Genomic DNA, 22,635 nt, shown 5'->3' on the forward strand with positions numbered 1-22,635 from the left:
TGGCCCCTCCTCCAAGTGTGTGTATTGCTCTACATCAACCTTCAACACACACTTTTTCTATGTTGTGGGGAACATGAGAACAAAGTCGTTTCCGGGTAGGCTTTGCTCATCATAAGAGTAATGCTTCGTATGCGAGTGCGTTAACTGTGAGCCGTCGAAAAAGTGAATTTTATAATGGTTTACAATGTTATAGCTCACTAAAATGTGTTATGCGTGTGCATGATTGCGAATTGTTGTGGAGTGTATCTCTCAATGTTTTACATTAAAACTTATACTCACATGTGACGAGTTATGAATCTTATGATGACTAAGTTTGACATTTCCATACTTATACGAGGGGGATACAGAGAGCAAACTCATCTCGTCCACGCCTTATCTCTTTCTATGGAAAAAATATTCAGTATGACAAGAACATAGGTCGGTGCATCTTTTCTTTCTGTGATCATTCGTATGTTGTCTATTAAATTTGTCACTCATAACAATCATACGGTGGACACGTTAATAGGGTGAACAAAAAAAAATTGAAAAAAATGGTGACATGTTCTTAAGTGTTGGTCTGATTAAAAATTAGTCACACCTACAGCTATTAAAAGAGTCAAATATAAAAGTAAAAGCACCTACCACCCTTTGTTCTGAACTTTGAGAATTAAGAACCGACTTTTTATTATTTAAAGGTAAAATTATAATAATAAATATTAAAAAATGATATCTCATATAAATATTAGTACTTTATATCATAAGAAATTTTAATTTCAATATACAAGGAGCCGAGTCGAAGGCCTAATGAGTACACCACTAGACCGTATAAATATTGTGTTTTATTTACGTTTACGTTGGTTAAATATAATGCATATGCATTGGCGTAGTTAGTTATATTCTTACTCTGTTGGAATTACACTAGATATCTGAAACCGTCATTTTCTTCTTCTTTTTTATGTAGTTCCGCTATCAAATGCCCGCATATCAAAACAACGTAATTTAGATTAGAGCATTTAACCCAACATACAACAATTCAAAGAAAATATATGAGAAAAAAGTATGATAATAATCACACCAATAAACTAGATTATATTACAATAGCAAACAAAACATTTATTTAATATAATAATTTCTCCGAGTATGACTAAGATGTATGAACATTCCAGAACTTGATAAGTAGACGTGGTGGCAATGCATGTTGAATTGCTTTCTAGAATGTCTAGGTTTTAATTGAGTAGGTATGATATGGAATTGGTAGTTTCTGCCAACTATACGAATTTTTTTTAAGTATGTTAGGAACACAATTTAGTTCATTAAGTGTAATAATATAATTGGTTGAAATTTTTTGTTTCAAGTTTTCAAACTAACTGTATTATTACACATTGTGTCCGAGCTGTTTTCCCGACACTGAAAAGTCCCTCCAACTATACATGCTAGTTGGTTAATGCAATGAACTTGTCTTTCAAGTTTAAATCTTCTCATTTGTAAATTAAAATGATTTTAAACTATCGCTTGTATAGAAAAAAATTTGACGGAGTTTTAATAATAAAATTTGTGTTTATCATGAAAGCAATTTCGATGTTCAAATAATTTATTTATTTACACTTTCTCATGATGAGTTGATGTGTATAAATCCCATTAAAGGGATGAAGATTGTAAATTTGTTAATTGTATTTTAAGCATCGTCTTTTTCACATTATTAAATTGTTTCATTATTATATCAACATGATTAATCAATGTTGATATATCATTTACCACACGTCATAATAATCAGCAATGTACACTAATTAACGGCCGACTTATAGGACCGTTTGCACACGACACGCTCTAAGTTTGATTATTATTTATGGTGAATTGATGGTAGTGAAAAAATGCTGAAATGCCTATGTAAATCTTGTCAGCTCTCAAAATGGTAAATTATCGTGGTGAAACGCCAGATGATATTTTTTTTATTTAAAAAAAGGTATACAAGGCATATTCACTAAATACGCATGAATGAGGGAGAGCTACGTTGGTGTGACACTTGCTCACATTTTAAAACTCATAAACTTTTAATTTTTGAATTTAAATTTTTATCCAACAACTTCTGCTCATGGCTTTAATGAAATTCAGTTAAAATTATATGTTACGGTCGATTATTTAAAAGAAATAAAAGTTATGGGTAACTCTTTTATGTTCCTAAGTAAAGCTCACCATTCTTATTGGTCAGGTATCTTGATTCATTAATTGTAGAAACCAAAACAGAAACAAAATCTGGTATCTTAGCAACAAAGTAAAGTAAATAGAACAAAACATGCATATATGGTAAGATATCTTCAAAAATTCAATCCAAAATCCATTATTTTCATATCTTTCACACCAAACAATCCCTAATTCTCCCATTAAGGCGATAAAAATCTAAACTTTGGCAAGAAATCCAAGGCTTCCACAAGCAACCATTATAAAAAGCAAACAACTTCCTCCAAAAAATCACAATTCAATCTTTTGAGTTTGGATTTTGGAATTTTTGGATTTTGGAAGAACCCCCCAAAATAGCAAAAAGTTGGTGGGACCCGACCCAAACCAAACTCCACACTTGTATTTCTCTCTCTTGTATTTTCCTTGGATTCGATAGCGAACGTGCAAGGCGCTGAGAAGAGAACCCCACCAAACCAAAACCAGAAGAAAACTGGAAACAGTTGCTTGCTTGCACGATCTCTGAAGCAAAATCCCTCACACACCCAAAAAGGAAAAGAGCAAAAAGGAGTGGCCTTTACTCTCCTCTCTCTCTCTCTCTCTCTCTCTCTCTCTCCTCTTTTTTCTTCCTCCTCGAGCAGGCCTCATTCATTCGTAACCTTTTTCATTCGCTTTCTGGTTGAATAGCAGACTATCAAAAGGTATGCTCTCTCTCTAGGGGCTTCTGAATCTGTGAGAAGTACCCTATTTCAATCACTTTTTGGCACAAAATGCTAGATGGGTTTTATTCTTTGGCACAAATCATGAACTGGGTTCGATTAAATTTGTGATTTTGATTATGGGTTTTGTGTAGTTGAAGCTTTCATTGAGCTCTCAGTTTTGGGTGCGTCTTTGTTTTCATAATCCTTTAGAGGTTTTCGGATTTTGAGATTTTCTTTCTGGGTTTTGTTCATTTGGCTTGCTTGGTTGTGAAGTTTGTGTTTTTTTCAATCTTTAACTGATAATATGCTATGCCTTTCAATTTCTGGCTATGGTTTTGTAATTGGCTGATTGCATAAGGTTATGATCTTGTAGTGATCAATGATTGCTTGTGTAGTTGGAGGTTTGAAGCTAATTTTCTTTTGCTTCATTTAGTTCTTCCCATTGAATGCAACCCAAAAGTTGCTGCTTTTTAGTTAATGTCATCTCCCCATCATAAAAGTTAAATGAATTACAGCCTTTTCTGGGATTTCTTCCTCATCCGAATCGTCATTTTTGGCATTGGAATTGGTTGTTAAGGATTGAATTGTTTGATAATTAGGATGTTAATTCAGATTCCAACCGATTTTAGTTACCGATTTGTTCTGTTAATCTGTTTCTTTTTTTTTGTTTCCTCTACCATTATTATCTTGCTAGTACTTTCAACTGTACTTCATTACGCAATAACAAAGTTGATTACATTGCTGTCCTTTGTATTGAATTGGATTAAGATGCCATAAGTAAGTTTTAAATTCAACAAAAATTACGAAATCAACTTGAATATCTAATTTTATATTTATCATTTTATTGTGGGGTAGATTACTGTTTATTTCACTAATTATAGGTGCAAAATTTGGCCCTACAGATGTTCGTAATATGATCTCAATGTTTTTAACTCTTACCAAACTGATTTAATGTATGAGTATTAGTGGCCGTGTAAATGTGTAACCTTTTATACCTTTCACCAGGTTGACACTAGTTAAAATTCTTCCTTCTTGAAGCTATCTGTAACTGCTAATTGCATTAAGACGTTTACACAATCTGGTTATCGTGAATAGTCAGTCTTTGATCTGCAGTCCCATACATTTTGCACCGTTATAATTTTGTATTTTTGCTGGTTTTCAGGATTATCTGTTCTAAGATTTGTCTGAAATATCACACTCCTTCCGATGGATGATTTGAGTATCAATTTACCGGTGACCGGTGAAACAACTAGACCAGAGGAGCGTAATCCAAGAAGGAATTCTACAGGGAAAATATTCTCGTTAAACACTGGAGAAAAGATTCCTCATTATCTCAGAGCTTCGACTGGTTCCTGTCATGACAACTGTAAATATGGGAGGAAACATGAAGAGGAAGTGAAGGCAAAATGTCCTATAAAGTTTGTACCAAGAAGGCTTCCAACAAAATCACCTAGCAACCAAAGTCCTGAAGAGAGTATGGTTATTCCTGAGAGGAAGAATGTGTCGGTGGTCAAGATCAAACCCTCGCCTGATTTGAATACTCTTTTGCCTGATACCTGTAACATTACCAAGCAGCGAGTGTCAAAAAAATCCATTGACAGCCAAAGTTCTGTTGGGAGTGAGCCTCTGGCTGAGAGTAAGAAGACATCATCAGCCAAGCCCAAATTGCCATCCTGTTTGAAACCCCATGTCAACGCTGCATCTAAAACCATGAAGCAGGAAGTTTCATCCTCTCTTGATTCCTGTTCAAAACCCATTGTCTCTGCTGTGCCTAAAACCATGAAGCAGGCAGTTTCACCATCTCCTGATAAACTGGAAGTCTCTTCAAAGAAGGGTTCAATAGGACCTAAGGAAAAGAACTTGTTTGTAAAGCATGTCACTTCTTCGAAGCCCAAATCTTTGGCAGTGAAGGAGTTTCCATCTCCTGATATTTCAGGAGGTTTAACTGCTATGAGAAACCGTGATTCATTGATAGTCCGAAGGACTGGGACCTCTTTCAAGATAAGATCTTCAGCTTTGAAGCAAGTGTCTTCTCCTGAATCTGCAGGAGGTTTTAAAGGCAAATCTAACAGTGATGGCAAGATAGGCAAGAGGGCTGGAGCTTCTGTAGTGACTTTGAAGAAAGTATTGCCGTCCCCAAGAGCATCACTGTCCCCCAAACCTTCTCTCAGGAGTGTTGCAATCTTAAAAGCACAGAAGAACAGGCCCGTGAACGTTGTGTCTCCTCTTAAGAACCAGAACAAGATCAGGAAAGCTCAACCTAAGCAAGTCAATGACAAAGAGGTACAGGAGAAGACCTTGTATGTCATCAAGGTTGAAACTGAGAACAACAAACCTCTGGAATCTGATCAGAACAAAAATTGTGAAGTTGAACCATCACCACCTTCAGTGTTGTCGACATCACCCAAGTCGGTATCTGTCCAAAACTCTGAGCCCTTTTCATCCCTTGAAGGCGAAGATGAAGGGTCAGGATATACAATGAGTGAAACAGAAGCTAGCTCTTTCTCAGAAGACAATGAAGCTGACTATATTGACAATTCAGAGATCCTAGGCAAGGATGGCAAAGGGAAACCCAGAAAGTCAGGGATGGTTTGCTCTGAAGACAAGGATGGCGAAACTTTAAAATTCAGGAGGGGAAAGATTGTCGACATACAATTTGAGAGTAATAATCCAAGGAGGCTCAAATTTAGGCGAGGAATAGTGTTGGGGGAGAACCAGAGTGTCAAAGCTGGTTCCTTCAGGCGAAGCTTTAAGAAGAGAGGTGTCGATGCTGATACAATCAGTACCGAACCTGGTGCAGAAAAGGTTGTTTTGAGACATCAAGATGTTCAGGGAAAGAAAGATGAGAAGGGTTTGTTTAACAACGTGATCGAGGAGACAGCAAGTAAACTCGCTGAAACCAGGAAGAGTAAGGTCAAGGCCTTGGTTGGGGCTTTCGAAACAGTCATCTCACTACAAGAGTGCAAGCCTTCTGCAAATGCTGTCGCTTGAGTTGGGAAAAGAATAGTGGAGAATAAACCAGAGCTTGTAACGCGAGTTAAACAAGCTTATGGATGTGCAAAACTGTAAAGGTAGATTGCTTCAGTTGGTGTTAGACGGCCTCGATGCAGATTTGAATGCGAGTCTAACATGCTTAGAAACTTAACATACCTCATTTGGTTTTTGTGGAGAGTATGCATTTTCTTCCTTTTCTCTTGAGTTTCATACCGGATACATGTTTTGAGTCTTGACTGTGAATAAAACAGTTATAATCCTGCTGATTAGTTGTAATATCGCTTTACTTTGTTCTTAATAAAGTTACTATTAACTGTAATTATGGTTTTCTACTTTGTTGGGTTTGACAGACTGGTTTGCTGGATGGAGATTTTCACTTCTTATTAACAACCACAACTCACACAAACGCATGAGCGACTAATTTTAACAAAATTCTAATGAATCCTACTTATGAGTTTGTTATAAATATTCAAGAAGATCAAGCTAATAGTGTGTCAATATTCATGTACTCATAACGCTCTCCCGGTTCTTCCCTTCAATTTTGGTTGATTTTAACCCGCCTAATCTTTTGAAATGTGTCAATTTGCCCCCAAGCCAATTAATCACATCTTCGTGTCAATTTGCCCCCACCCCAAGCCAATTAATCACATCTTCATTTAGTTTTTCCTACGTGAATGAAAGAAAATAACCTTCAATTCAAAACTATGCACTCAAAATCAAATTAAAAGTCTTATAGGGTATCACAATAATGTAACAAATGATTTTCGCACACTAATTTTCTCTTTATGCACAACATTGCTTATTTTGATTGTCACTTTTTGATTTGTAAATGCAAAAAAAAAAAAAAAAAAAAAAAAAAAGTGACGTTCAAAAGAAATAAATAGCGTGGGAAAATTATTAAACTTTTAAAAATTATGACATATTACTAGTGTTTAAAATATCAATATCAGTAGAAATATCGATATTAATATTGGTTGCTTTTATATGAAAATGATGGAAATTTAAAATAAAATTTTAGGAATGTCAAACACTGGTTTTGATGATATATGAGTTTCTTCAATATTTAACCATTATATCAGAAATATCGACAAAATCTATCAGTTTTAATAGAAATATAAGAGTTTTTCCGATATAAGATGAAGTTAAACTTCATCCCTCTACCATGTCTTTCTTTGTTTTTCAGATATTCTCACGAAAATATCGACCGTACCTAAAAGATTTTAAATGCTACATAATAATAATACTAAAACAACGGAAATATAAATTCTTAGAAACAAGAAAAAAGCCAAAGCTTTCATTTGTTTTCTTCGCCAGGAGGACAATTGTGCTGGAAGAATATTTCTTTGGCGACTTTTGCGGGGAAATTTAAAACTTTCCACGACAGGAAAACCGTAAAAACAATGGGCGTCGCTTGTCTTTTGACGACTGAATGCCAAATAAGACGCTGCGGTCCCCACTGCACAATCCACAAAAGCCGCCACCTCCGCCTCCAGTACGTGGCGCGACGTGGTTCGGTTGTCGCCACACATAAAGCACCGGCGGGTCGCTGTAACATTTTCCCACAGCAAATTGCAAATTCTTCTGTTTTGGAAGCCAAGCCTTCGTCTTTGCAGTCTCTCTCTACCAGATACGATCTTCGGGTGTGCTATCAGTGCTTCCGTCACTGTGTTTTTCTCTGGACGATTTTGCCCCTGAAGCAAACCCAACTTTTCCCACTGCTACCTTTGTTGCAGAATGTAAATTTCTGCTGGTTTTGATTTCTTCAATTTCTTTGATTTCTTCTGGTACTTGGGAAAACCCTAATTTGTGTTCGACTTTGCAGAGTTGGGATTTCTAGGGTTTTGGAGCCATGGCGGAAGGGGGGTTTGGAGCTGCGGATGTCTGATGTACGGCGACTGATGAAGCTTCCTGTATAAATTCATTTATAAGGTAACGGCTGAGATGAAAAATTGGGTCTCCATTTCGTTTTAATTACGATCTAGTCCACTCTGAGCTGCTTTCCCTGCGTTTCAGTGGGTTTTGATATGACCAAGGATTTTGCAAGCTCTTAGTTTACCTTTAATTTTGGTTCTTTTGCTTAAATTCCGTACAAGATTAGTGTGGGTTTTATCTGGATTGAGTAGTTGCTTAAATTTGTGTGAGATTTTGTTTAAAAGCTTTGATATTTATATGTTGGGACTTGCGGATCTGATGATTTGGAAATGAGTGACATGCATTCAGAATTCTTATTGCTAAGATTTTTTGTTAGAACTTAAACAGGATAAGTATTGATGCTCCGAAACGCATGTAAATTTTGAGATTTAATGTTAAGATTGAACATGTGTTCTGCTATTTGGCTGATATCGATAGTTTGAGCATGCATATGTTATTTTTATAGCCTGATGAAATACATGGATTTGAGTTTTCAATCTCACTAGGTGGATAAAATGATTCTATAGAGCGGTTAGACTTTAAATTGGATAGTGTTTGTTGCTGCGAAATACCTCTAGGTTCTCAGATTCTATAGTTTGAATGTGTGCGTGTTATATTCACAGGCTCGTGAATCACAAGGATTTTGAGATTATTGTTTTTGTCAATCTTTCTAGGTAGACAAAATGAATATTACAAAGCAGTATCGTTGCATACACTCAGCAAGTTGTCAATGCACGAAGGGGCATTTAAGTGAAGAAGCGATATTCCTTGTATTCCAACAGTTGAATTGGAATCCTAAGTTGATTGCTACACTTTCCCTTGTCTGCAAATGGTTTGATGATCTTGCCAAGCGTGTGCTGTGGAAGGAATTTTGCCGAACAAGAGCACCAAAGATGATGCTTGATCTTCAATCTAGTGGGAGTCACAGTGTAGATGGGAACTGGAGGGCACTCGGGAAGCTGCTTATTTACTGTACAGGATCTAAGAAGGGTGGCCTCTTTAACAGCATTCATATTCCGGGTCACTTTGTTTATAGGACCAGGTTTTCTAGGACATCAGGGAAGAGCTTTCTTTTACCGCAATGCAGAACAGATGTTTTGTATGTCTCTGACCCCTGTGAACATCTTGACCAAGGTGAAGAGGGAGATGTGGGTTTTTTTCGCGGAGTTTTCAAGTCCTTCTCAATGTCCAAGGTTCGGAAGATGTTGATTAAGAAGGAGGCCCAACTTCATCCGACTGAGGTGTGCCCTTACTGCAAGGCTAAATTATGGAGCATGTTGCAAGCCAAAATGATACCGCAGAGTGCCAGCTGCAGATTGGGAGCTTATGAGGATTGCGTTGAGTATTTTGTTTGCCTCAATGGACATATGCTTGGGATCTGTACCCTGCTACCTTTATCTGATTCAGAAGAAGCATCTGAGGTGGAGTGATAGTTAAAACAAAAAAAGGTACTCTTTTCCACATAGAACTTCTACATTTTTGTTCTTGGAAATCAAGTTATTTCTATGGGGAAATTGAGAATTTCCTGTTGGATGACATGGACGCAGTACAGATAATTTATGTTTTACAATAACTGTCATTTTCTGTTGGATATGGCAAACCTAGTGTTCCAATATGCGAAAGTTGCGCGCCAATACACCTTGTTCATTAAGAAAGAGTATGTTTCGTTACTTGCTGTAGGATCAGCTCCATCGAACATTCTTTCCACACCAAGTGACTATTTGCCCTTTTTTTTTGCTGGACTCGTGATATATCTTTTCCTCTCCTTTGTGTTTTGGGCAGGTTTCCTGTTATAATGTTATTGCAAGCGTAGGTTGGGAAGGTCACATGTATCATGGGCTCTTAGTCGTCGTGTCTCTGGAAGCGGAAATCAACCATTCGATCCCACTGAAGTGTTGCAGCTGAGTCTCTGCCGGGACCTGTGGTCTACTGTGGAAGTGGTTAGGCCGTTTCTTTTTCAATTGTCCTTTAAATCAAATGTAGTCACTGAACCACGTGACAGGATATGTACATATATGCATATTGGTCTGGTTTGTGCAATATAATTACATATTTGTTCGTGACTTCAATAATTATCGAATCAGCTTAGAATTTTCTCGTCGCGTGATTTCCAGATGCTTGAGTTGCTCAAAATTTAGTTCAGAGATTTAAATTACGCATCACAGAGAGGGCGGAAAATGATTAAAACTCTTTCCTGTATTCGATCTGGGGTACATCGGGTTTAAGAGTCGGATTATGCAACCTCTTTAAGAGAAGATTAGCAACGTAAGGATAAGCGATCAATCTCGTGTTCCAGTTTCATGTTGCTTACATACCAGAATCAGATTGCGTAAAACCAAAGCGACATAGTACGTTATATACATCAGATTGTATTCCGCTCATTCCTCCGCTTCAAAGTCCAACCCCGAAATTGTCATCCTACCGATGTTGCTGCAAAATTGTAGTCTCCAGTAAGAGCATGTACAAGGCATATGGAACTGAGAAACACTTGAAAAACAAGCAACTTTTATGAATAACCGGCATATGACTATACAGAAGTAACCCGAAAACCTATAGAGCAAAGGCTTGCAGAAACTAGAAAGTAGACGGTTCTCTAAATACGTTTATCTCTGGAACGTGTTCCGAAAGATCCTTTGCAAAGAAATAGATGCCAACTTGTATTCTGAGATGCACATTCAACGAAAGTTTCTCTAAATGGATGCAGTGATCACACTCGACGAAAACAGTAGTCTGATTAACCAAAGTTGTTTGCAAGTGAAATTTAGGAGAAATATAGGGGATAAAAGCCTTACACAACGGCATCTAGGCCGGCTAATTTGGGCAGAAATTTCCTGATATGATCTTCCGCTGCTGCATCGGATTTCAGCGTCTCGCAGTTAAAGGAAACCAAAACCTTGTTCTTTCCATGCTGCTCTTCAACTAGATCCACAACATCCTCCTCCCAACTGCCCACCAATGAACGCAAACAAGGGGAAAAATATGTCATCTCCGCACAATGATCAATCCCGAAGGAGTAACTTATAAACGAAAACAGAAATTCACAAAAATGAAAAGATAAAAAACGACTCAATTGTATCAAACTCTCAAGCGCAAAAACATAAAAACTAAAAACGAAATGGTTATCAAACGGGTTTGTTCATCCAAAGGCTTGTAAAAAAATCAGCAAGAAAATATAAAAAGGATTTACCCATGAGCATGATCAATGCTCTGCAACCGGGCAGCATCATGGCCTCTGCACTCCACAACTACAACTTTTTCTTTCTTCCTCTGTAAATATCCACACAGAAAAAAAAAAATCCATAAGATTAAAAATATATGAAAAGGGTAAATTTTACAGAGTAAAAGAAAATTGTAAAATCCATCGTACATTGAAATCTATGATTGCAAGCTTGATCAGACGGTAGTCCTCGCCCCTGCTGCACTCCTTTTCACATGCCAACTCTGACCAACGCGGTAAAGAAAACTTCATCAGCATCAAGCATCGAAATTTACAGTGAATCAACAGATGAAAGAGTTACCGGTTCCCTGAAGGCCGAAGCAGACGTTAACGGAGTCCTGGCGGTGGATGAAGTGGCCGGAGAGGGACCCACATGGTAAAAGTGCTATTGAGGCCACTCCTTCCATCGCCTCCCCAAAGTTCCCACCTTTTGATTCCTCCACCACTTCCTCATCTCTTTCATCTGCCACCGAAAAAAGAAAATTTAACAAAAATTAATAACAAATAAATTTCAAAATATGGGAATTTACCCATTTGTTCTTCGAGCTCGGTTGACAGATTACCCATTTCAATTTGTCTCCTCCGCCTTGGGCTTCTCAGATGGCAAATTTCTGCACTTTCTCGAGAGTGTTAAGTGTTGGCGCGGTACTACTGAACTACCGATCTGCAATTTTGCCCTCAAATATCAAACCACGGTCCGACTGTTGTTTAATCCAACGGTACAGACTACGTTGGATTTTTCGAACGGCTCGGATGACTTGCATCTGATCGAAGTTTATGCGTCCCACCACAAATGAAAGAAATTTGTAGCTCAAATGTTTACCAAGTAACCAGTATTTTTAAATAAAGGGATCATAAAGTTTTATAAGCTATTTCGTTGCGTACATAGGCACATGTCAATTCCTGTTAACATATGTAGAAAGTTTATGCTAACATACATTGACAAAGTGACAACTATTGTTATTGTAGAGGTTTGTCCAGAGTGGATGCAAGATACGGTGAAGTAATGTTGAAGACTGTTAAAGATTTTCAACTATAGTATTTCATACAAGAAGAGAGAAAATGAAGACAAATATGATAGAAGAAAATATAAGAAGCAGGAGGAGAAGTTGTAATTTAGTGTCATAGTTGTTTATAGGGGTCAAGCACAATATACAGACAAACATACAAGGGGTTTTTTAAGTTATTAGGATGGACAGCTAATGATCCCATGCTGGCTCCGCCACTGATATTTACTTTTAGTACAAAATAGTATTTACTTACACTTAATATGCGACTACAACAACATCCAACGTCAAGTGTATCGAAGTTAAAATCAACACCGTGGAAACACCTTTCTCCTAAACACGAGATCGTGCGTTGAACTCTGGTTTTAACCTTTTGCACTCTTCGTCCCTCGGTGAAAAACGGCATCAAGAAGTCGATAGGAAAATGCAGAAAATTTTGAGCAATATAAGGCTCACAGTTCTGAAATGTCAGAAAATCGGAGAAAATAGGATGTCGGAAAATCGGGGAAACATAATAATACGAACACGAAGATTAAAGCATATTTAGAAGTTTATAATCTTCGACATAAAACATGTCATATACAAGAGAAACATCCCGAGTATAATTTAAGTATCTCTGCCCAACTATGTCATCGTCTATCGAGTCTCCGACAAAGCTTCTTGGTTCTCTGTAGCCGGAGATTCTGAGTCTGTTTCTAACGTCCTGAACACTAGCTTTTGCTGGGGGAGCTGGCCATTGGAAAATGCCGTGACCTCTGTGTCGATAAAAACAGTGTCTTCCTCCCTAAACTCTCCTCTCAATATGCCCTTGGCAAGCTCGTTTTCGACATATTGCTGTATCACCCGCTTCACCGGCCTAGCACCGTAGTTTGGATCATACCCAAGACTTCCGAGAAGCTGGAGAGCTGCATCGCTCACCTTGAGCTTCATCTTCCGGTCTGCAATTCTCTTTTGCACTCGGTCCAACTGCAATAAAAATGTAAAAGATGTGAGCAAAAGACGATGCTGTTATACCTATATATACATGTCAACAACGAAAGTTACCGAGCCAAAAGCGTTTTGGAAATTACCTGTAACTTGACAATACGGCTTATCTGATCGCGGTCCAAGGGCTGGAAAACTATGTACTCATCAACCCGGTTCATGAACTCAGGACGGAATATTGATCTTGCAGCCTCCATTACCCGCTGCTTTATAGTTTCGTAAGCCAACTCCCTTGGAGTGCTGTCATCATCAGCGTTTAGTATGTACTGTGAGCCCACATTTGAGGTCATGATGATGACAGTGTTGGTGAAACTCACAGTGCGACCCTGTGAGTCGGTTATTCTCCCATCGTCTAAAATTTGAAGGAACACGTTGAACACATCAGAATGTGCCTTCTCTATCTCATCGAACAAAATAACTGAATACGGTCTCCGGCGAACCACCTCTGTCAGCTGTCCTCCCTCCTCATACCCCACATAACCAGGTGGAGCTCCTATCAATCTCGAAACAGCATGCTTTTCCATGTACTCGCTCATATCGATTCTTACGAGTGCTTCTTCTGTGTTGAACATGTAGGAGGCAAGGGCCTTAGCTAGTTCTGTCTTCCCAACACCAGTGGGACCCATGAACATGAAACTAGCAATAGGGCGATGAGGATCCGAGAGACCTGCCCGAGACCGCTGAATAGCTTCAGCGACTGATCTCACTGCAGGATCCTGACCTACAACACGTTTATGCAGCTCATCCTCCAAATGTAAGAGCTTCTCCCTCTCCGATTGTTGAAGCTTGGAAACAGGAATACCGGTCCACTTACTTACTATTTCAGCAATATCACTTCCAGTAACTTCCTCTCTCAGCATGGACTTCCCAGACCTCATATACTCATCAAGCTCTTTTTCTGCACCACCGAGTTGTCGCTGCAAAGAATTCAGACTCCCGTACTTCAACTCAGCAGCACGGTTGAGATCATACTCTCGTTCGGCTTGCTGGATCTCAAGATTTACTCTGTCAATCTGTAACATTACCCAGACTTGTTAGTCGTTACTTAATAGCCAAATTCTTTCAAATTATCTTCCCACTTTTTACTTACTAACCAGTTAATTAACAATTATTTGACTTGGAGAATTGTATATTCTTCCCGCTGAATTACTAATATTTCAAGCTTGGACAAATAAAGAATTGTGTAGTAGTTATTTCAGACTTTTTTTTTTTCATTTCAGAATAAATAATGATAACTGTCATGCTAACTGATCTAAGAGAAACAGGACTTTAACAAATTTTAAAAACATGTAAATAGTACATACCTCTTCCTTGATTGACTGAATGCGAGTCATGACAGATTTTTCATGCTCCCACTGCTCAGCCAACTCGGATTGTTTTTCTTTTAAGAGAGATAACTCAGCCTCAAGGCGGTTCAATCTCTCTTTTGAAGCTTTGTCCGTATCATTTGTAAGGGACAATCTCTCCATTTCAAGTTTCAACACTGAACGATTGATCTCATCTAGGGCCGTGGGCTTTGACGTAATCTCCATTTTCAATTTAGCAGCAGCTTCATCAACCAAGTCAATTGCTGCAATCAAAGTGATTATTAGGATCAATGTAACATCTCACACAAGTGCATGGATAAATATCTAGTTCAAGCAGAGATAGTTCAATATGTTTACTGTATGGGCTGTGATAGTATTACCTTTATCAGGTAAAAATCGCCCACTGATGTAGCGGTCTGAGAGAATTGCAGCTTCCACCAGTGCACCATCAGAAATTCGGACTCCATGATGCAACTCGTATCTCTCACGCAGTCCCCGGAGTATTGAAATGGTATCTTCTACTGTAGGTTGATCAACATAAACTTGCTGGAACCGACGCTCCAATGCCGGATCTTTCTCAATATATTTGCGATACTCATCCAGCGTCGTCGCACCTATACACCGCAACTCTCCTCGACCAAGCATGGGTTTTAAGAGATTACCAGCATCCATTGCACCGTTTGTAGCACCTGAACATAACATACATCATCATCTCCCTAAAAGCCAAAACATTATTCTTCAACCAACCAAACCACTTGGATAGAATTATTGTTAACGGATTTAATTCAGAACAAACCATTAACAAAGGACAACAGAAAAAGAGGAAAAAAGATATTAAAAAGATTGATCATTAAATGCTTATACCACCACAGTATATGAAAATAATTTTAATTTAGTACGCTTAATACCTGCCCCAACAACTGTGTGGATCTCATCAATAAAAAGGATTATCTGGCCCTCTGATTCTGTTACTTCCCTGAGTACTGCCTTCAGCCTGTCCTCAAATTCTCCCCGATATTTTGCCCCAGCAATCAGCGATCCCATGTCAAGGGATATCAACTGTAAAAGAATAGGTCACGTAAATATCCAGATTTTGCAACCAACTTATCAGAACTGTGCTACTACATTACCCATAATCAATTTATCAATAGCTGAGCATATGCACAAGGCGATGCGGGGGCAGCACATATTACTGGTAGGAGGCATCAGACTCAAGATAGAGCACACACCTTACGATTCATCAGAGCTTGTGGGACGTCCCCTTGCACAATTCTTTGAGCAAGCCTGTTGAAGAACTAGAGTTAGATTGATGTACACAATAGAGACTAAAGTCGGTAAAAGGCCTCCAAACAAGGTCAACATAGATTAGTTTGAGCAAGCTGATGAATAACTTAGATTACAGATAACATAAGATAACCCAGAACCAGCTAGCTTTTTATATGGGAAGCCAACTAGGTACTCACATATACACAGGCAAACAACAAGCTACTCACCCTTCGGAAATTGCAGTTTTTCCAACACCTGGTTCCCCAATCAGCACCGGATTGTTCTTTGTTCTTCTGGAGAGAATCTGGATGCACCTGCGAATTTCATCATCTCTTCCTATCACGGGGTCAAGCTTTCCTGCCTTTGCCATAGCTGTTAAATCTTTTCCGTACCTTTCAAGTGCTTCGTATTTCCCTTCAGGATCTGCAACATAATTGGAGTCACATTTCCATAGCACAGCACAACAAACAGAACACTGAAACCGCTATCAAACAATGGGAGAAGACTGGAACACAAAACATTACAAAATCCAGCTTTTGGTTTTCCTACTTTGTATCGTTGGATCAAGCAACATATACATACACAAACGCACAAACCATGAACAGTGGTAAAAAAGATAAAGTACTGAAATGCACACAACCTTGGTCAATAACTGATTGACGTCCCCTTATGGATTCTATAGCAGATTTCAAGCTTTCCTTGGTTAATTGAAAATCCCTAAATAATTGCTTCCCGAATCGTTGATCTTGGGCGAAACCAAGAACCAAATGCTCCACAGACACAAATGAGTCCCCATACTCTTTCTTGTAATCCCTGGCTCGCTGAATCAAGGCTTCCAAATCACGTCCCAACACTGACCCCGAAGATTCACCAAGAACCTATTGTAATTAAACAGAGACAGACACAAGTTAATCAGCATTTCAGGTGAAAGACACCAATGTAGAGAATGTATGTAGTCATAGCAGTCAACTAAATACATGTTTTTAGTATCTCGTAGGCCGTCTGAAAACTATGTCACAAACCTAACGGCCTCCAAAGTCATAAAGATCAAAATCTAAGTTTGCACCTACAGTTCACATCTACCCTCAGTCATTAATCTACTCTTGTTTAAGACAATTAATTTACTCTCTTAACATCACAAAACTAACACGCTATTACACATTCATAAATTTCATGAGTGAAACAGGCAAAATGCCAAAGTCATAAACAAAAACTAAATCCATGTGATTAATCATTACAAAGACAACTCGAAAAATACCTTTGGTTGTCGTTGAATATACTTATCAGTGGCCTCGAGAAGCCGGGTATTGTCGACCCCGGCCTTGGAGAAAATCCGACGAGCAAGACCATTCTTCTGCTCCAAGAGTGCCTTCAACAAATGCTCAGTCTCCACTATCTGATGCTTGTTCTCTTTCGCCACTTCCGGCGACGAAACAATCGCTTGCCACGCCATTTCTGTAAAATCCTGCTGTGTAATCTGTCACACCACCAATACCAAAACCCCGTCACATCCATTTTGTACACAAAAAAATCAAAAGCCCAACATTTTTTTAAGCTAAAACAACACAAACAATAAACCATACCCTTCCATTTCCAGTCGAAGCATCACAGCGCACGACGAAAGGCCTCGAATTCCGACCGAGTCGCCGCAGCCCAGTTCGGAACGCACCGTTCGGAGTCGATTGCCTCGAAATTAAGGCCCGGAAGGAGTCGGGTTGGGAATTGAAGCTGAGGGAGTGGTGGGGGCGGGCAAAGACGGAAGCTTTATTGCAGCATTTGGGAGAAACAGATTGGGGAAGATGAAGTAGACCGACCCCGGAAGCGAACGAGGCCGCCGACGCCATTGGAGGAGCTCGAAGAAAAGGTTGTGATTGTTGTGGGAGCGTTGTGGGAAGTGGGTATTGGATATGCAGAGGAGGAAGGGGAGGTTGCTTTGAAACGGTGGGAGGAAGGAAGAAGGAAGAAGAAGGAGCTTTGCGTGGGAATTGGGAAAAGATGTGGACTCTGTGGAGAGCTTTTTCGCGGCTTCCTGTGAAACGATTCAGATATGAGTGAAGCGAACGAACGAAGCGATTAACGGACGAAGCTCGAATTTCGAATTTTATTTTTTATTAATTATCGTCACCGAAAAAGAATGGGGAGACATCCGGAATCGTCGAGAATTATTTGGTACTCTAGTCTCTATGGTGTTTGTGCTAAGCCTACTTGGCTACTTCTATGAATCATACACGTGGCGTTGTTTAAGGAGTTTTGTGGTCCTCATTATCCCGATTCATTGTCGAATATTATACAAAACAAAGCCCTAAAACGGTCTAAATCTGTTTCTCTCTCTCTCTCGAAAGGTCTAAATTTTAGAGTTTGTCGACTATGAGGAAAGAGGGGATCTGAATTCCTTTTATAAGAGAAATACGTAAAAAAATTTACAAATTCAGAACACAAGTTGGTATATCACATTATTTATAATATAAGTGGAGAAAAAAAATTTTGTTTCCGTGTATCCCTTCACTTGTATTGTGATATTTCATATACCGACCAGTATTTTGAATAAACTGTAAAATTTCTTGGTATAACTTTTGCGGCACACATGCATAGCCTCAACGACGTTCGGCGCTCAATATTCAATGTCATATGACTCGCGTGAATATTTTCGCATTCACCACTTGATTTGTGGCTCCTTTTTAACTTTTTCAGGTGAAACATGTTGCACAGTCCAAACCCTACAACAAGACCATGATCCAATTCCAACATACATTTCCTCTTTTTTTCATGGACATTTTGGGATCTCGATCCAAACATGAAAGCTTCGTGTTTTCTTTGTATGTCTTTTTTTTCCTCGTACCAGAGATAAATATTTTTAACCACTTGCTTAAAAAAAAAAGTAGACCGAGATAGTTTAGTCCGAAAAATAGGGCGGTTAAGGTCTTCCAAGAGGCAAAGTGAAGGTAGGGTCTTAGGGTTACGATGTCAAAAATTTAGCTTCATAATCTTGAAAACAAATGGAGATAGGGTTACGATAAACATCAAAACAATGCAATGTGAATAAATTTTCGGATCGAATGCAACCTGAAAATGAAGAACACATACATTTTCGAGCCTTACCATCCTCCTCCATCACGGTTCGCCTGTCCTTAAGATCTATACCTAAACTATAACCCTTGCTCATGATCCAAGTTGTGGAGGCATAGCATTTTGTTGCACCACGGAACGAAGTGCATAACGCAGCACAGTGGCAACCCCGCCAAGAGCTTTGGCGATTCCTTGTTGACATAACATGATTTCCAAGATGATACGGTTGAAAATTATACACGGAGAATGAAACAGATTCGATTGTAAAATGCGAACATAAATGCAGCACAAGAACTCTTTACATAAAAATCTTAGATATGATTATGAATGCGTGATGTAGCATAGTCCGACGGACTTAAACAGAAAATAAAGTATGACATTTAACAACACGCCTGCATAATTCCAACGGAGTTGAATCTATCAGCAATTTTACCAACTTCATCGTGTTTTACCTATAGTAAGAGATGAAGAGAGAGAGAGATAATGTAAAGGTGGATTCGATAAGATTTAGAAGAGGCACAAAAGAAAAGCGATGAAAGAGATAGCAGTATATGCATACGCTTACCTAAAAATGATGTTATCGCCGCTATCTGAGATGCAAAAGTTATAATATAACACAAACGCACTTGTTCTGCTTCGGTTCATTCATCAGTTTTTTTTCTGTTACAGTTAAAAGGTACACATTAAATTTTAAATCATGTAGAAGCATATAAGCAAAACAGTATCTTCTAGTCATGGCAGGTGGTTAAGACGACGCAGCACATTTTCGGTGTTTTTCCTATTCAAAAGGTGGCAAATAACAAAAGTGCAGGCTTAACAAACATTAGTGAGAACGACACAAACTTGCAAACCTCAAAATAATCTATCAAATCTTGTCTTTTCCATTTCCACCACATACATTTTCGTAATCAAATATGGATAGGAGAATAATTGGGCACCATAGAAAAGTGATAATCACGTACAAAAGGCGAAATAAAAGAATATTAATAGACGAAAAATTAAAGAAACTGCTTAGTTAGGAAAACAGATGACCCCCACCCCGCTTCCGGAAAGGAGAAGCATGTGCTGTTCAAAAACAGAAGAACCATGTTTATTTTTTCACTTCTAAGTTGTTGCCAAAAGAAAAAAAAAGTGACAGATTATCTTCTTTGAGAAGTTGGCTAGAAGCAGAACGAAAAATTCTTTATACAGAAAACTTTGGTAATAGTTTTGTAAATCTCGTAAATATAGTCGTACCTTTCTCCTGTGAAGGTGGTTGAACAACGACATGCATAGTTGTAACTCCACCAGGGACATCACATAATGGACTCCGGCACTCAGCAACTGTTTTGTTGTTCTCCAGTACTCTTCCCGCACATATTAGCTTGACATCTTTAACAGTCCTTGGTCCATTATCCTTATCTGGTAAATACAATCGTATTGTGGTTAAAGGTCAAATAAATTAATCGAGTGACAGAAGTTCATCATGCATGGGAAAAAAATTACAAATTAGAGCGGTCTTATGATGTTAATTGAGAACGATTAAAGAGCATGACAAAAATGTGAGATTCGAAGATTTCATAGTGCCATTGCTTCATCTTCTAATGCTCCTATGTTGTGCCCCATATTACAGTTAGCTGGTCTGTAATCGAAAATCATTTCAGCTTAATCACATTAAGCACATTCGAAAAGGCTGCCTATAAAAGGAATGGTACATGACATCAATCGCTCCCCCTTGTAACAATAGCAGCCCTCGGGTGCTTTTAATCATGCTCATATGAGCCACAAATGGAATTGAAATTTAAAACAACCTTGATTCCCAACGATTAACTTGTCACCCTCAAATTCCCCAAAGAAGGTATGCTAATATTTGGTTACGAATTCACTAAAAAAGCTTAAACCATGCAATTATATTTTACTGAAATAACAAGTTCACAGTATGTTCGTAAGACTATCTCATAGTAAATTGTTCATCAGAGGCCGGTCCGGTTAAGGTATCACTTCACAGAAAATTCTAAGACAGAATCGAGTTATGAACTATGATCCAACATCAACCAATTCAAATTCCATCCCGCAACCGTTGCATACAATCTTTCTGAGTACTGAGACTGATTATTTTGCAATCAAACACCAAACCATCAAAGAACTAATTTTTCCTTTTGTTTTTAACAAAAAAATAAAGAAGAACCAACCTTTAGGCCATTGAGCAAGAATGCTTTCCTTCAAGTTTACAACAGTGGTAGCAGCAGGAAAGGTTTTGGGGCCAATATCTGATCCATCGGTCAACCGAAACTTGATCTCCAATTGATCTTGCACCCCTGCCATCTCCAACGATTTCAAAACTTCAAAGGCTTTTTATTCTACTTCTTCAAATGGATTGAAAATCCCAGCAGTTTCTTGGGCTTTTCTGCAAGCAAGCATCACACCAGATTCTTAAATTGGTCAACAAGAAAATATACAAGGAAACTAAATAAACTACACAAATTGCAGCAATCTTCAAGTGGAAAGTAATTCAAAAAGCTTCCTATTTTACAGCATGGAAAATCACTAGCAGCTGTGGTTTAGCTGTCAGCAACCATGAATCCAGCTAAAAGCTTCAAAGTCCAAAAAAACCGCAAAACACAGCCAAAAAGTAGAGAAAATGGAAGAACTTTGATGGGTTTTTGCTCACTTGGCTAAAAAAACTGATCAAATGGGTGCTGATTAAATCCCAAACAAATTAAAAAAGAAATCCCAATTGGGTCGTCTCCAAAGTCTAAAAAAAATCACAAACCAAAACAAAACAGTAGAAAAAATGGAAGAACTTTGATGGGTTTTTGCTTACTTGGCTGCAAAACTGATCCGGTTTCTTCTTATTTTTGCAGAGCCGATGAGTGGTGGTTCAGATATACAAGCGGAAGAAGTGGAACGGGAGTTTATTGGATTTAACTAATAGAGAGGGAAGTCGGAGAGGAAGAAGAGATCAAATAAGAAGAAGTTCCCGGAGGCAAACGAGGGTGTTTCGGAGTTTTCAAAGTCTTCTAAATCGTGGTCAACGACCCCATTACCTTGCTCCTTGAATTCTCCTACGGCCATGAAAATGGACACATTTTTCTCTCTTTTTAAAGTGTCACCCTTTGGCTTTTGCGAACTTCCGCTTCTTCCAATGTCTTTTTATTTCTTTTTCATTTTTCAAAAGAAGAGAAAATCGGCCGGTGGCTTTATCTCACAGAATTCATTTTTTGAAACATGAAAAAGAATCACAGAGGCATTTTAATATTTTTTAATCATTATCGTTTAATTCATCAACGTCAAAAATCCAATTCAAAACGTGTTATAAAGATTCCGTCATAATAACATCTTATACATAATATTTCTTCCATATAGCCCTTGGTCTTGTTCTTGAATCATGAATCACAACCCAAATCTAACGTTCTTTGACCCAACCCTCTTTTAAGTGGATTTTCACAAAGAACTCACATTTAATAAGGACACAATTCAAATGGATTGTAATTTATTTATATCGTAATAGAGAACGGTGAATTCATTAATCTTGCATTAATTACAAATTAGCGTTAGAAGAATTTTTTATCCCGAAAATAATGTACCAATAATAAGAAAAAATTAAATTAAAAAATAGTAAGGTGCCGAGCAGAATGGATTGGTGGCCCAAAAATTAATGGAGTGTAGTGGGGTTATGGTCGTTATCTCAAACTGTGTAGATGAAGTTATGATTTTGAAGTCATCTCTCGTTCTATTTCCATGTCAACACAGGAGCTCATATGCATGCCTGATGGCTGATGACTGATGACTGAGGATAAGGTGATGGAGAACAAGACATTACTGTCCTTAACATTCACATTCCTCCTTTTGACAATCCTCCTTTTGACAATTTGGCCATATACTACGGGTTTTGTTTTGGCCGCTTCTGAACGTGCGCGAGTGATTTATGACCGATGATAAAATGTTAGTTTCATATGAGTCAAACACGCGCATGAATAATTTCTCTGCTGATAAAAGATCAATGTACTACAGGTTTTGTTTTGGCCGCTTCTGAACATGCGCGAGTG

The 22,635-nt window shown here is 38.3% G+C and overlaps 5 protein-coding genes across 9 annotated transcripts; 2 read left to right on the forward strand and 3 right to left on the reverse strand.

Moving 5' to 3' along the window:
* The first annotated feature begins 2,339 nt into the window (after window positions 1-2,339).
* LOC103404491 (uncharacterized) lies at window positions 2,340-6,168 on the forward strand. Of its 2 annotated transcripts, none has more exons than XM_070805066.1 (2): window positions 2,340-2,855; window positions 4,018-6,168. In XM_070805066.1, the coding sequence occupies exon 2, from the start codon at window positions 4,062-4,064 to the stop codon at window positions 5,844-5,846; it is 1,785 nt and encodes a 594-aa protein (XP_070661167.1). In that variant the 5' UTR covers window positions 2,340-2,855; window positions 4,018-4,061; the 3' UTR covers window positions 5,847-6,168. The 2 variants fall into 2 exon arrangements, with proteins under 2 accessions (XP_070661167.1, XP_070661168.1); XM_070805067.1 differs by having other exon boundaries at window positions 2,847-3,037.
* A 1,197-nt stretch (window positions 6,169-7,365) lies between these two features.
* On the forward strand, window positions 7,366-9,832 carry LOC103442391 (EID1-like F-box protein 2). The gene is made up of 4 exons (XM_008381172.4): window positions 7,366-7,585; window positions 7,672-7,778; window positions 8,435-9,208; window positions 9,543-9,832. The coding sequence occupies exon 3, from the start codon at window positions 8,444-8,446 to the stop codon at window positions 9,188-9,190; it is 747 nt and encodes a 248-aa protein (XP_008379394.1). The 5' UTR covers window positions 7,366-7,585; window positions 7,672-7,778; window positions 8,435-8,443; the 3' UTR covers window positions 9,191-9,208; window positions 9,543-9,832.
* A 106-nt stretch (window positions 9,833-9,938) lies between these two features.
* On the reverse strand, window positions 9,939-11,790 carry LOC103442392 (uncharacterized). Of its 2 annotated transcripts, none has more exons than XM_008381174.4 (6): window positions 11,541-11,790; window positions 11,279-11,440; window positions 11,128-11,201; window positions 10,948-11,027; window positions 10,553-10,705; window positions 9,939-10,190 (listed from the first exon to the last, which is right to left on the reverse strand). In XM_008381174.4, exons 1-6 carry the CDS (start codon window positions 11,542-11,544, stop codon window positions 10,139-10,141), a joined length of 525 nt encoding a protein of 174 aa, XP_008379396.2. In that variant the 5' UTR covers window positions 11,545-11,790; the 3' UTR covers window positions 9,939-10,138. The 2 variants fall into 2 exon arrangements, with proteins under 2 accessions (XP_008379396.2, XP_008379395.2); XM_008381173.4 differs by having other exon boundaries at window positions 11,508-11,648.
* Window positions 11,791-12,499: 709 nt separating this feature from the next.
* Window positions 12,500-18,192, reverse strand: LOC103442393 (chaperone protein ClpB3, chloroplastic). Its single transcript, XM_008381175.4, has 10 exons — window positions 17,125-18,192; window positions 16,800-17,018; window positions 16,182-16,419; window positions 15,769-15,964; window positions 15,505-15,559; window positions 15,184-15,334; window positions 14,656-14,964; window positions 14,273-14,538; window positions 13,055-13,981; window positions 12,500-12,950 (listed from the first exon to the last, which is right to left on the reverse strand). The coding sequence occupies exons 1-10, from the start codon at window positions 17,383-17,385 to the stop codon at window positions 12,621-12,623; spliced, it is 2,952 nt and encodes a 983-aa protein (XP_008379397.2). The 5' UTR covers window positions 17,386-18,192; the 3' UTR covers window positions 12,500-12,620.
* A 712-nt stretch (window positions 18,193-18,904) lies between these two features.
* LOC103442394 (membrane-anchored ubiquitin-fold protein 1-like) lies at window positions 18,905-21,751 on the reverse strand. Of its 3 annotated transcripts, none has more exons than XM_008381176.4 (5): window positions 21,411-21,751; window positions 20,779-20,993; window positions 19,844-20,008; window positions 19,173-19,267; window positions 18,905-19,059 (listed from the first exon to the last, which is right to left on the reverse strand). In XM_008381176.4, the coding sequence occupies exons 2-4, from the start codon at window positions 20,909-20,911 to the stop codon at window positions 19,212-19,214; spliced, it is 354 nt and encodes a 117-aa protein (XP_008379398.2). In that variant the 5' UTR covers window positions 20,912-20,993; window positions 21,411-21,751; the 3' UTR covers window positions 18,905-19,059; window positions 19,173-19,211. The 3 variants fall into 3 exon arrangements, with proteins under 3 accessions (XP_008379398.2, XP_008379399.2, XP_028963678.1); XM_008381177.4 differs by having other exon boundaries at window positions 18,905-18,999; window positions 21,411-21,733; XM_029107845.2 differs by lacking the exons at window positions 18,905-19,059; window positions 19,173-19,267 and adding an exon at window positions 19,439-19,672 and having other exon boundaries at window positions 21,411-21,733.
* Window positions 21,752-22,635: the final 884 nt, after the last annotated feature.

Source organism: Malus domestica, chromosome 09 (assembly GCF_042453785.1).
Source record: "Malus domestica chromosome 09, GDT2T_hap1".
In the NCBI taxonomy this organism is placed as follows: Eukaryota; Viridiplantae; Streptophyta; class Magnoliopsida; order Rosales; family Rosaceae; genus Malus; species Malus domestica.